The 14,649-nt window shown below is 42.5% G+C and overlaps 1 protein-coding gene across 1 annotated transcript; it reads right to left on the reverse strand.

The window, feature by feature from the left end:
* Positions 1–795: 795 nt before the first annotated feature.
* On the reverse strand, positions 796–12,668 carry dnmt1 (DNA (cytosine-5-)-methyltransferase 1). Its single transcript, XM_035614594.2, has 34 exons — positions 12,393–12,668; positions 11,824–11,860; positions 10,952–11,059; positions 10,611–10,854; positions 10,442–10,514; positions 10,236–10,326; positions 10,106–10,146; positions 9,971–10,022; positions 9,803–9,886; positions 9,605–9,714; positions 9,364–9,482; positions 9,169–9,261; positions 8,931–9,082; positions 8,546–8,733; positions 7,097–7,277; positions 6,904–7,001; positions 6,590–6,734; positions 6,358–6,473; positions 6,075–6,276; positions 5,856–5,989; positions 5,574–5,753; positions 5,251–5,475; positions 4,961–5,153; positions 4,609–4,699; positions 4,377–4,517; positions 3,988–4,270; positions 3,759–3,900; positions 3,037–3,203; positions 2,757–2,934; positions 2,438–2,633; positions 2,171–2,334; positions 1,822–1,938; positions 1,160–1,253; positions 796–1,071 (listed from the first exon to the last, which is right to left on the reverse strand). Exons 1-34 carry the CDS (start codon positions 12,437–12,439, stop codon positions 1,040–1,042), a joined length of 4,518 nt encoding a protein of 1,505 aa, XP_035470487.2. The 5' UTR covers positions 12,440–12,668; the 3' UTR covers positions 796–1,039.
* Positions 12,669–14,649: the final 1,981 nt, after the last annotated feature.

The raw sequence follows: 14,649 nt of genomic DNA on the forward strand, positions 1-14,649 counted from the left end.
CACAGTCTAATTTGTGTCACCATAAGGTGCAGTTTTTTTCCCACAAAATCAAACAAGATTACTGAAATGCTGTCTCAAGTGATCACTTAACTGCATATGGATATAAATCAGTTAATTTATTCTGGAACTATTTCGTCTTGGTATAAAAATCTACGTTATCAACAAACAGGTGAAAATGTAATTGAAATAAATATTGTAAATTTAAATAAAATGGTAAGATCCCAAGCTTACTTACCCGTCTGAACAAATTGTTCATTCGGAACAGTTTGTTGGAAAAAAAAAAAGTGAAAACCATGAGGCCGATGACATGAAATGCTTACTGGAGTCAGGATACACTGATGAAACGGTTTGAATTGTTTGGGAATCCCAAACAATTACACGTGTGAAACAAAATAGGCGCTGAATAGCAACATGAAAACATCACAGCAGTGGAACATCATGAATTGGGGCCTGGACAGCTTGACTTCATCATGGTGACAAGACATTATTAATTTTATCAAGAAAGAGTCGTGCAGGTCTGATCTGCAGCTACCGAAGTTTCTTACTTCTGATTACTGCTGCCAAAAGAATTATTAATCCAAAATATTCACTTATTGTATTTGCCCATCAGCAGTGTAAAAGACACCAAATATAATTTGCATATTATTATGTTAAGGTCATCATTTGTCCAAACTTCAAATCAACAAATCTTATGCCACATAATTCAGAAAACCATTTTCTTTCCGCTGGTCTGAACATGTCCGAGAAGAACAATGTTACCAACCTCGTTAATACTGGATCAAAATTAACAAGTGGTCGATTTAAGAGCTTTATTTGAAATATTACATATAAAAACTACATACAATTTATCCTGTATTAGGTGAACATTTCCCAACAATGATTAAAAGCACATTTAAAACATGGAACGGCACTGCACATAATGTCCATGGTGGCCACTTGGTGACACAGTTGAAAGCTTATTTAAAAGGAAATGACAGCCGGACGCGTCACAGCGTCAGGGTTTGTGGAACAGATTCTTGCTGGGAAGGTGACGAGGGGGCTAATCTTCCATCTTCTCCTGTTTGATGTTCTCTGTGCAGGGAAATAAATACAAAGATTTCAGCAAATTTAAAAAATCAGAAGTCCCATCAGGAATATACAATTGAGGCAAGTGTTTTACCTGATGCTTGTTCTTCCTTAATTCTCTCCAGGACACACTTCTTGATCTCTAGGCCGATGGCCCTGGAGAGTGGAGGTGGCACTGCATTGCCAACCTGGGACACAGCAACAGAAATGAGACATTATATGACTTGTGACAACACACAGCTGATGGAGTTTACAAATGTCATCTCAATTTTAATGTCCTTCGGAATTTTATAGGGAAACTACTTTTGAATTGCTTGTATTTTCAGTATAAACTTTTTAACCTTGCAATATTTACACTTTGAGATGACAAAAAGCTGCCTCTTTATACATCTGACAGAAACTTGACAGAAAATTTTTAGGCCACTTGATGAATCCCAGTCCAACATTCACAATTTATAAAGTCTTTTTTGGGTCTTTTTTATACCTTTGGGAAACATCTTGAACTGCTATATGCTCCACTTTATGTACAAGCTAGTTAATACATTTCCCATTTCATGTGGGGTAGGTAATGACAGTGGCTTTTCTAAAAAACACAGCTGCCTTTAACCAACCAACAAAATAGTGACACTGTGATTACAGGGTTTGGACACATGATTCCATGTAATCTGGATTCAAAGGATAAAAGAAAAAAGAAAAAAAATCCCCCTTTGCTTTGCCTGCGTTTCAAATCAGCTTTGTAAGAAGTCATGGTGTTACCTGTCTGTGTTTGTCCAGGATGTTTCCAAAGAAGCGGTAGGTGTCGGGGAATCCCTGAGAGCGAGCACACTCCCTCACACTGACCACTCTGTGCTGCTCAGCATGCAGAACACGGCCCTGGAATTAAAGAAGTTAAAATCTGTTAGAGGCCTCAACTCTATTGCATTCCTATTGGAAAACAATTTTTTTCACTCATGATTTTTTTTTAAAACCCCATGTGAGATATTTCTCCCTATTATAAAGTTTTTCAATTAGATAAGGGACATTTCACAGTATAGTCGCAAGAATGGTCTCTAAACAAGAGGCTGAAAATGGTTGTATTTAAACTCTTCACGATCAGTCGACGTACCTGCTTGCCCATGGGTTCAGGGTTGGTGACGGTTGTGCTGAAGAAGCCGTCCCACTCCAGTCTGCCGTATAGTCCGGCCCAGTGGTTGTGACGGTTACCAGTGTGGGGCAGACACCAGGGAATCAGAGTGTTAAACTGCCGGTCTGCAGGGTCGCATGGCGTCCCTAAACAACACATGAACATACAGATTAGAGAGATGCGTCCACTCTAGAAATATAAAGCTCTGTAATGTCAATTAATCCAAGTAGGAAACTAGACTTTTCATACCTCCAGCACAAGTGCAAACGCCTCTGAGTGCACCGGTGCTGCTGCGCCCGTTCTTTTTGTCGGGGTGTGAGTAACGCAGCTTCTTGGTCATGGTGCCGTCTTTCAGCCGAACCTCCATGTTGGGCAGATCCCTCCAATCGGAGCCTGGAGCCAATGGAATGTGACGCATCCGAGCCTCAACCAGAGCACTCATGTCCTAAGAACACAACGATCACACCCAGGTTTTGTTATCGAGCTAGATTTGCTTACTACAGCACAGCTACATCGTGTGAATGTAACTACAAAGACAAAAAAAGTACACAAGTGAGAGACAGCTCACCTTGCAGATATGATCTCTGAGGATCGGCTGATACTGCGTCCCCCTGATCTGCCTCTGGAACCAGGACTGAGGCTCCCCGTTGTAGGAGATCTCCAGCGAAGCTGCACCGTTGCGGATCTCTGGCAGGTCGGACATGGTGTCTCGGACAGTGATGGTTCTGTAGATTCCTCCATTGCCTCTGTTGTGGGACAGAGAAATTTAGTCTGTTGGCACTCACACAGGGGAATCATTATCCATCGTACAAATCCATAAAAAGAAAAGAGGAAGAAGTTTAGATTACCGTGTGACATTGCTGACGTATTTCTTCTCGTCCACCACCACGTTCAGAGAGCAAGCTCTGGGAGCAAACACGTGCAGAGGCTCAGGATAGCGAGGAAGCTTCTCTCCGGGAGCTGCAGCCAGGATGATCGCCCTGCGACGGGTCTGGGCGACGCCGTACTGACCAGCCTGTTGAGGACGGGAGCATTGAGCATGTTGGTTGTGTAGCTAAGTTGAATTGGTCATAAACATATTGGCATGTATGGCTAATTATACTCTATTAAATCCTACTCAAAGACAAGTGCACTTTCTAAGGGGTCTGAATTCACTTTCAACTTTCAGGTTTTTGAATCCAGGTTCTGATCAGAGTATAACTTTTGAATGTTATTATTTTTTACACTTCTCATTTGTGACCTTTTAACCTCTTAAATTTCTGTCATGTTAATCATTTTCAATTGTTTGGCTTTAATTCATTTCTATCTTGTAAAGCTCTTTCTTAAAGTATTTAAAATTGTCATGAATACATTTTATTCTTTTTTGCATTTCCCCAGTTTCCCCCATTTTCAAAATATCCAATTCAATTCTGTGATCCATCCCATTGCCAACCGCTACTGGTGGATCTGGGACGTGTCACACACACTTTATAGCTAAGTGTCTCAATGGATCTGTCTTCACCAGGAGGGCTTCACACAGGAAGAGGTTGATGCCAATTTGGAGTAAACATTTCCAGTTAGTCAGACTCACCTGAAGGACACCGAAGGTACACTGGTAGCCCATGCGCACAAGACAGCGCAGAGTCAGCTTCAGGACCATGGAACTTTTGAATGACACGAAGTTCCTCACATTCTCAAGCAGGAAAAACTTGGGTCTGTAGTAATCACAGTAACTGCAACGAAAGGGGAAAACTCATTTCAAAATGTGCACCTAAGGATTGTATGGTGTAATATGTATTTTAAGAGGCATGATAACTGACCTGAGATAGGAGACCACAAGTGAGTTCTTGAATTTGGAATAAGTGCGAGAGTTGAAGCGGTTCATCCCGCTGAACCCTTGGCAGGGAGGTCCTCCACACAGCATCTCCACGTCCCCCTTCTGAGGCAGCTTCTGGCCGAGGGAGTTCGTCTTCTCTCCGGACATGACCAGCTTCAGCAGGACGTTGCAGTCCTCTGTGAAAACCGTGGTGCCGGGGTTGTTGAGCCTAAAAGCCTGCGCCGCGGGCTCCCACATCTCGATGGCCCACAGAGTCTCGGAGATGTCTACAAGGGAACCAACAATCACACTTTCAGCAATGCACTGAAAAAATAACATAACGGCTAACTGTTCCTCGTGACGGTAATGAAATGCACAGAACAAAGCATTTACCAGCCTGGTGGAAGCCTTCGGAAAGTCCACCGCAGCCAGAGAACACGTCCAGTGTGCGATATTTAGGCACTTTAGGAGCTTGTGGCTCATTCTGAGAGTCCTGCGGCTCCTGTGCAGTGGATGACTTTCCTTTGCCTTTACCTTGTAGAGAATAATAAGGATCATTGGTTTTGGATTTCAAATAAGCAAAGTAAAAAAAATAAGTGTTTGTGTCGGAATTTTTTTCTCTTACCTTTTCCTTTTCCCTTTCCCTTGCCTTTATGCACAGCTGAGCGAGCATGGTTTGGAGGGTCTTCAAAGCTTTTTGATTTTGCATTGTAGGCCTGAGAGACACGAGGATGTATGAGATCAAAGGTGTACACTGCACTGAAGATATGTTCAGATATGGACATAGCATATCCTTTCAAAATTCAAAGCACCCCTTTCATTTTAAAACATTTGATCTCCACATTATAACTATAGATTTTCATGTTAGACAATTAGCAGGGTGTTGTTCTGATGTCTGTTCAGTGACCTGTAGATGTTTTACACAATTCCAACATTTTAAACCAATAACAGATTCTTCCATTATTAACAAACAGTACCTCGAGGAAATAGAAGCGGTCGGGTGCACCACTGGAAAAGTCCTGGACGGACTCATTCAGGTCTTCTGCATATTCTACTTGACAGCGGCCGAGCACCTCGGTCATGCTGACGGTCACTTCCTCATCGCTCCAGTACAGCTGATTAATATCCGTGTGGTAACTGGATTTGACGCCTTTGTGCGTGTTCTCAGGCCTGGGAGAGACGAGGTAAAAGCCAGTTAATAACCAACAGACATGAGTCACAGAGTAAACTCTGAAAGAGAACCCCATTTCATTGTAATTCCTCATACCTGTAGAACTTGTAGAGTCGCAGTTTGACCTCGGCCGAATCGGGTTTCCCATTGCTACGCCGGTGACAGAAGATCTCCTTGATGCGCCCGATGCGGAAGGGTGACGGAGCATCCTGGTTTGAGCCCTTGATGTAGTCTGAGGACTTCCTGTAGTACTCTGGATACAAATCCTCATCCACGTCCTCCTTCCTATGGGAGCGCTTCACTGGACTAGCTGGCTTCACACTGAGGGCCGGTAACATGGGAAGAGAGTCTGATATACATTTTCAGCACTGTACAATTTGAGGTAAATTCCACTTTTTAAAAAAAATCACTTTACACACCTGAAATTAAAAGCCTCAGGAGGCAAGTAGACGCCGTCTCCGACTTTGAACTGCTCCCCCTTAAAGCAGGCCAGAGCGTAGAGAGCCTTGGAGTCGTTGTCTTCCCTCTCCAGGGGCTCGAATGGACGAGGAGTTTCCCGCTCCTCACGCTCTTTAATCCTCTCACAGCTGGCACAGAACCTGAAAGTAAAAAAGAGAACATATCCACAAGGTCAGGACAACGGAAAAGACACAAAGAAAAGATCAAGTATGTAGTAAAAAATACATGTGAATAGTGCTTACTTGAACTTGCAGTCTTCAGATGGCGTGGTCTTGGGAGGCGTCTCGAAGCGGGCGAAATCTGTGTCGTAACAGAACTGATAGAAAAAGCTCTTCCCATCATCTTCGATAACCTTGATTTCACTGTCCATGCCACCCTAAAACACAAACGCACACAATGGCATCAAGAAACATTAACACTGAAACAAACACGCAAATTAATCCGCTGTCAAGACAACGTACCTCCATAAACCAGTTGTCAGACGGGGCCTTATACATGACGTCCACTTTGCCTTGGACATAATTGAGCTGCATGTCTTCGCACTCGTCCACAATGAACAGCTCCAGCGGATCGGACGACTCTCCCAGCACCGTGTGAGCCCCGCGAAGGAACCAATGGGCGTGGAACATCTTTGCATTGGAGTCCTCCCACAGCGATGTGATCCTGAGGAGGAGAACACCATCGGGTTCATACAAAGCCACTCACTCGAACGTCGCAGAGGACTGCCTCATAAAAATGTCACACCTTGCCAGATACAGAGGAGTTGATGGATCTTCTGATGAAACCGAGACGCAGTCTCCCACCTCCAGCACTTCATCATTCACAGTCACCTTCTTGTAGTACCGCTTCTTTCCTTCAGTCTAAAGGGGGTAGGACACAGGTGCGCTTTATATACACACTGCTGGATTACAATGCTCAACAGGATAACATTCATTTTGGAAAACAAAAAAAAATTAATTTAGGGGGAAAGAAATACCTGCACCGGCTCTCCAATCCAGGACAGTTTGCACTGGTTCTGCCTCTTCCTCTTGGCTTGAGAAACCTTTTTTGGCTTCTCCACTGGAACATCCTCTTCAACAATCTCATCATCTTCAGCCTCCTTCACTGCAAGGTTTGGGCATCTAAACAGAGGGATGTATATCGGCAAACCAGGAATTAAGAAGAAGAGGAACTAAGGAAGATCATGCGGATCGAAACGTTGGATTTTCGACCATAATTCCTTTGAGAACAGATTCAGAGGCATTTATAGGCCACAGATAAAAGAACAGCCGACTGCTGAGACATGCTCACCTCCTCTGCTTGCAAGCTTGCTTGCTTTTGCCGCCACCTCCGAATTTGATCATGTCCTTGCAGGCTGGACACTTGCCACAATCAGGAGACTGGCACACCTAACGATGTAGAAAGAAATTATTATTTAACGAATTAAAGATGGTCTTAATTGAGCCCCATTTCAACAGCGGGGCTTCCCTCTTGAGTCACTCACCTCACAGACACCACAGCGCTGTCTTTTGGCCCCGGCCTCTTTGTCGGTCATCTCTATCTGATCGGAGAAGAAGGTATCAAAGATCTGGTAGACCAGCTTGGTCGTGGTCGCCTTCGTCGGCCCCTTGCTGTCCTTCTCTATCTTTGTTGGGTGACGAATGGCCTGTCGTCTGGCAGCTCTCCTGTCAGAATAAAGAGTTTGCGTTCAGAGGAGACGTCCACTTGGTTTGCCACAAATACCTGATGGGATGTGGAGCGATGGCATCACGAAGCCCCCTGGCCTTCGACACACCACAGCATCAGGCCATGCAACACATGAAACGAGCAAACCAAACCAAACAGACAAGATGTACAAGGCAGAGTTCCCGCTAGACACGGCTGGCAATTGAGTGATTGTGCTGTGAGCTCATCTGACAGCCTCCCTTTTGAATTATCAATTATATCAATGAGAGCTTGACTTTGACATATGTTACTGTTGAGTGTTCGCCTCACTTAATGCCACCATGAGGACAGGATAAGACACAAAGTAATTTAACCTTGTTATATATTTTGTATTTACCTTATTAACTTACAACTTAATACAGTAAGATCAAAGAATGTACAAATGAGATTGTCAGTTAGCATTAATATCTTCACAGTACATTAAACTCAAAAGGGAAAAGTAGTTTTGTAATTTTTATCAGTTACTTTGGTGTTAGTCTGTTAAAAGACAAAATATAGAGACACTTTACTTAAAAGTTTTTTAAGATTCTAGATTCTAAAATCCTACCAGAATGTTATGAAATTTGTATAACAAACAGATAAATCAAGGGATGCTGGTCCACTCACCCAAGTGTTAAATGACCAGAATTTAATAGGCCACACAAAGGCTCAATTAAACCACAAAAATATTAAAAACTGGAAATACAGTTCTAGCGTGAACTCTGGTAGAATGCCCTTTTGTTATGCCCATATAGCTTCTAAATGCTTAACACTAACAAACACACCAACATACAAGCTAAAGGATGCAGTCGCAACAAGGCCTACCTACCAGTACAGCAGCATGCTGCATTAGGAAATGTCAAAGGTGTGTTAGACATCAGGGAGAACAAGGAGCGAGGTGCAGAAAAACAGGAAATATAAGCAAAAATAAAATAGATAAAGTTCAAACTCAGGAATTTGTGAGCGAAAGGAACTGCTTTAAAAAAAATCGGTGTGAAGGTGAGAATGAAGAGTTTACTTAAATTAAATAAACAGCATGGACAGTGCTTAAGTTTGTTTAAAAAATAAAAGTTTACAGCACAATATTTTCTCAAAGGTAACATTCTTTTTCCAAACAAGGAAATTGACCCTCAAAAAAAAGGTATAAACTGTGTCCCGCTCCTTTAAAAGCTTCATCACTCAAAGTCAGTTTAAAAACTCTGTGGAGGAAAATCCAACCCAAGTTTTCTACATCATCGCTTCGCCATACCTCTTCCCTAGTGTGACTCCGGCGAGCTTGATCAGGTCTCTCATACACGGTGTGACAATGATGGGCTGCTCGTCAGAGTCGCCAGCCTCGTCGTAGCTCTCCACCTGCTCCACCACAAACTGGGCGTGGCGCAGGAGTGTGTCCTCCGTGAAGCAGTTGAAGTTCAGCCCCGCGGGAGGCACGGTTGTCTGAGGGGAAACAGAAACAAATCAAGGTCAGAGTTCAACAAAATTTAATAATCTTATTCACTGAATTGATTGACTAATTGGAATCTGAAAATTATTGTAGGTTTCAGTATGTTTATCTCAACAAAAAATATATATATATAAAAAAAAAGTTAAGTGGCCCAACCCCATGTCTCCAAAATTATGTGTTCCATCATCACCTCGATCTTGTTGAGAAGGTCCTCATAGCTCGCGTCGGGATTCTTCTGGAGGTATTCCACCACTATCTTGCTCATGTAGATCTTCTCTTGCATCAGTGCAAAGATGGGCGCGTACTCCTCACTCGAGTGCATTAGGATGTAATCGGCAAAAGCTGGACATAGAGATCGATATCAACCATTAGTGGGTCGTGGAAAGAGAAAATTGAAATCCAGAGTAGAAAACTAAAAACATCGCTACCTGTAGTGAATCCAATTAAAGCCTTTTCTCCTCCATCAAAACCAGTGATCCACCAGGCATTGATGGGGCCGAGCTTCTTTGCAGGAACACCACCTGGGAAGGAAGGAAAAACAAACGTACACGGTTGTAGGGGCTAGGAGACAATAATGTACGAGCAAAAACAATAAGATTTGATTTGTTGAAATGTTTTCATACCATCCAAGCAAGGGTTGTCATCATAGATGGGTTTGACAACACAGCTGAAGTAGAGCTCTACGTTTTTCTCAATCAGTCCAGCGTCAAATGGACAAAGGTGGCCACGCTTGTCATACACACTGCGAGACAAAACAGTCAATACAATAAATGACAAACCCCCCAGGTTCTGCTTTACAAAAGCATTGAATCTTAGCATTGCAGATCACGTTTGGTCGCCTGAAGAAGGCCAACGATCACTGACCTGAAGTTCGTAATCTTGTGCTGTGGCAGATCCTCATAACTCTCAAATCCATCCTCGTTCGAGTCGAACAAGGAGAGGCGCTCGTCTGTTAACATCTCAGGTTCATCCAGCTGAAGGCGGAAGAGTAGTTTCAGGTTTAACGTTCATCTATTCAATACAGGTAATGATATTTTAAAAAACCATTGTGACAATTCTCACCGCATTATCAGGATCCCCTTGAAAAAATTTCAGATCTGAATCATCCAGGTATTGTCTGCAGTCTGGACATTTTGGTGGTGGTGTCTAAAAAATGATTAAATTAAATAAATTAGAAAAGTACAAAAATGTTTGGAGATGCGACATTAACTGACTGACATAAGTCATTACCTTTGCAGAAACCGTCTTAATATTTTCACTCTTTGTTTCCTCTGGAGCAGCACTGCATGAAGAAAAAAGTGTTAGTACCTTAGTTTGTTAGAGCTCCATCGCCATCATTTATGTTTCAGAGGACAAAATACTTACGTTTCATTGGATTCCACTTTGAGACGTTTCTCCTCCCGAGACTAGGATAGATTTGAAAGGATGTGCAGTGTTACACACGAGACACAAACTGTTGACGATTAAACCAAACTCGTACATAAAAGTGCTTCACCTCTTCGGCATCATCTTCCTCCTCCTCCTTCTTCGGTTCATTGGGCCCATTAGTAGATTCTCCATTCAAGTCTTCAGACTTGCGCTTTTGACTGCAAGACAGATTTACTATTAAACAAAATGCAAACACTTTTCATATTAAAAGTTAGAATTTTTTTTAATTGTAAAAAGACTACGAATGTAGCAGAAGATAAAGGATATACGCACACTTTAGAGAACATTGACATGATGGTTGGCTGTTTCCCAGCATTTCTTGTAACCCTGGTGCTGGCCGGAGACTCTACAAAGAAAGATTAAATTCTCCTTTAGTTATTTTGAAACATTTATAACTGTCATCTCTTTGAATGCAGCCTTTAGATGATATTCTCAAACTCACTTTTGGAGTCAGAATTCGCCTTGCTTCTGCGTCCACCCTTCCCCTTGGGAGCAGTTGGTGACTTGACGGCCTCCTCTTCCTCCTGCACGTCCATGGTTGCGTCCTCTCCGTCCTCCTCTTTGTGGGAACCGTTTGTGAAACCATTTGTCTTTCCGTTCTGCTCCGCACCGTCAGCGCCGTGTGAACCATTTTCAACATTGAGCTCTTTTCCCAGCAAGGCCTTTACTTTGGAGATGTAAACCTCCTGAGGAAAGCACATCACATGGCATCACGTTATAGGGGAAATTCGCATTTTAAGTTCTGGGATTTGGTAATGATTCAGATATCAGAGAGTCACCAACCTTTGAGATCTCAGAACTTTTCATCTTCTCCTCCAGGCTGCTCAGCTGATCCTGAGCATCAACATGCAGGAAGTCCTGCACCAACTTGAGCTTCTCTTTCACATGGTCCTGAAAAGGCATTTTAAGAAAGGGTTAAACTCTAAACATTTTTAAAGTGAGTTTAACTTTAATTTTTTAAACAATAAGTACAGTAAAATCATGATATAGATTTAAATATACTAATGTACAATATATGGCTGGAATTTTGAGTGTTGTGCTGGCTATTATCCTCAAACGCATCAGAGGCCACAAAATTGTTTTTTTCAAAGTAGTTTCCTCAGTTGCTGTTAATATTTACTCGTGTGCAAATGGGAAATATTGTGTTTAACCAATTTTATTCTGTAAAGCACTTTTTTGTTATACTGTATAAAAATTATATATTATAATTATTATTGGCTGATTGTTCATCAAATAAATCCTTGGTGACGTGTTTTTTCATCTATATTCGTGACAAATTAAAGTTTGAAATCAGAGGTAGTCATTTCAACAGGACAGCATAGCATCGCAAACTGACTTGGGTTCATTAAACCCAAATGTGTTTTTTAAAGATGAGCAGGGAGTCCATGATGCTGCAACAGACTTGTTGCAACAAGGCCTCACCTGAGCACCTCATTATCTATTTGCAACTACGTTTATAGAGAGACTCGTTCAATTACACGCGTTATAATTGGACAAAGCAACGGCACAGATTTCAGATAAGTCAAATCCATTTGCTCTTTACTGAGGAGGATCTGCAGCCCCTGTACGATCGTCTCCTTGAGCCACAAACAAATTAGTGAGCAGCTGGGAGGCACGGATGCGTTCAGGTGCAGTGAGTGAAACACGGAACCCACCTCGCCTGAGGAACCGTCCTCATCCAGCACCTGCAGCCTGTGAACAAAGAAAAACACGACAAAAAAAACACAAAAAAAACAACGTCACGGTTAGTGGACGAACGTGCAACAGTCAGACGGGACAAATAATCCACCGGGGAGCAAAACGGTCCATGACAAGGATGTCGCGATTAAACCCCGACGTGACAGCGAGCTAGCAGTGGGAAAAGACACACAGGTAGCAAAACTTCCCGAGTGGCGCCAAATCTCACACGCTGCTCCATCCATTGACAGGCTAAGATGCTAGCTGGCTGGCTAGCTAACGTTATGGAGGAGGGGGATGCTAACTGTGTTGTGTGCCGCATCAGCCCATCACTGTCCACTCTGTCGGTGGCGTCGAGCTAACGCTAGCTGCGGCTGCGGCTTGTATCACACACAAAGGTGAAGCGGCGGCGCCGCTCGTGACAACCGGAGCGAGCTAACGTCGTTATTCCGGTTCCACTGCTGCCGCTGCTGTTGATGCTGCTGCGGCGGCTGCACGATGACAACATGCTACATAACTGTGATTTATTATCGTTCGGGTTACTAACCTCTTCCTGACATCCTCCGGCAGAGACGGGGAGGTCCTGGCAGGCATGGCGAAACGAGCTAGCTAAAGCGCTTAGGACAGGGAAAGATCACAAAATGAATCCGCGTTGTTTTTTTTGTTTTTTTAAAAACCCAGTTTAAAAGCGTGTTTAAAACCCGCCAGTGTCGACGACAGCGCGGCTCCACCGTGTGACCGTCCGTGGCGCGTGCAGGAGCTTGCAATGGACGCTATAAGCACTTTCGGGCGCGCGGGCCCGTCTTTTCGCGCGGAAACCCGGGTGTCGTGGACTGTACCACTGCGGTGGTCCGCGGGGGAAACACTCCCGCCGCGCGACGTCACGTGGCCCCGCCGAGGGCAGCGTCTGTGTCGCGAAACACATTTTTTCATCTGACATTTTCCTTCACAGAACAAAACCACGGTCGCCTCGTTGTTGTATTTCAAAATGTATAATTCCCTCTGAATGGACAACTAACTCGACCCCCCCCCCCCCCGCGCTGTCTGCCAGATGTTGTTGACAACGGACCAAGCGGAAGCGATGTGTATTTATTGACTAATGAGCAATAATAGAAAACACATAAAGGAAGATGGTTGTACAGTATCTAAAAAAGGAGGTCGGAGTAATGAGAGAAATAAGTAGAAATAAAAAGGGAAGAGGACATCATTTCGAGAATGAGATGTGGGCATCCTGGATTAAAAAGTGCGTTTAATATAATTGGAAAATACAAATTAACTCAGGGCATGTGGAGTATAGAGCAGTATTTGTCTTTTTGGAAAAGATCTGGCCTTATTAGATGCATATATGACTAGTTATTTTAATTTGTTTAATTTAAAAAAAATCTTTTCCCCCCTTTTTCTGTTGTTGTTTTTTTCTCATCCACTAGATTAGGCCATTCTGATCCACACTCTACATCAGAAGGTGGCGGTAAAGCACACTTAAAAGTTGTTTGCCAACCGCCATAAAAAGTGAAAAGAAGAAGCAGAAGAAGAAGAAAAGGGAAGAGAAGAGGAAGAGGAAGAGAAATATATCATCAAAGAGGGATAAAGGGACCACAGGACGACACCTCTGCTCTGTGCAGTGCAGCGAGAAGTGGCCACAGAGAGTTTAGTAAAAAGGGGGAGCACCAAAGTAGAAGAACATACTAACAAGGCCGGGGTGGGACACACCAAGCAAAACAAAACCCTGCACTTAATTGGCAAACATCCTTCATGTGATAACTGTCAAACAGAGGAATCAGGGGAGCATAAACATTTACACTGCCATAAATATACACAAGAGCGAGAAACTTTAAGGAGGCGAATCAGGAAACTTGGAGTCAAAGAGATAATTACTTTAAAAATATATATTTTCAATTGGGATAGTAGGTCTATTCCATTATTTGAAGGAAACTCGTACAAATAACAATTTGTTTATTTATTCATTAAATAATTGATTTTATTTTTATTTATTTTTTTTGTTTTGTTTACTTTGGTCCATGAATTGGGTAAATAACTCACACTCCAACATAGTAGGTGGCGGTAATGCACCTTGAAAAAAAAAGAAAAAAGATGAAGAAGAGATGGTGCCCGTGTATCTGCACTTTTAAATTAAGAATAATTAACTAGACTTAGTTGCAGGTAACAACAAAGTAGTCGTTTTAGTGCATGGTGACTGTTTGTTGATGATGATTCAATGCTTCCAATTTTGTTTAAATGCCGCTATCTTGAGATAGCGAGTTATTATTTTCGTTATCTTCGAGATAACAAAGCTCTTGTTTTCTCGTGATAACGTTATCTCGAGAAAATAATAGGTGGTTTCTTCTTACAATTCATAATCTTTATGCTGCGTTCCATTATACCTCAGAAGTCCGGTTTATCACCAACCCAACTTCCGGGGTCTGAGTTCCGAGGTATAATGGAACGCAGAATTAGCCTATCAGAGTTAAATGTTGATTATAGCTCCAAAAGTTCCTCAATTAATTGATTAGCCGATCGACAGAAAATATCGAGCATCTATCAGAACTATATTGAATGTTTTAGTAATTTTTAAAGCTTAATCTGTGCGAAATTTTTCTGAATTTCTCTGAATAAATCCACAGTGAATTTAATATTGTCGGGAGTTTGGACTGTCCCCTTCGACTCTGAGAGGCATAATAAGCATTTCTCACAATTTTTTGTCATTTTAGAGACAAAACGATTAATCAGGTATACATTTGAGCGACTGTGAAGTTAAATAAATTAAAAGTATTTTATATGGAGGAACGTCTTTCATTTATGGCTCG

Source organism: Scophthalmus maximus, chromosome 17 (genome assembly GCF_022379125.1).
Source record: "Scophthalmus maximus strain ysfricsl-2021 chromosome 17, ASM2237912v1, whole genome shotgun sequence".
Lineage (NCBI taxonomy): Eukaryota > Metazoa > Chordata > Actinopteri > Pleuronectiformes > Scophthalmidae > Scophthalmus > Scophthalmus maximus.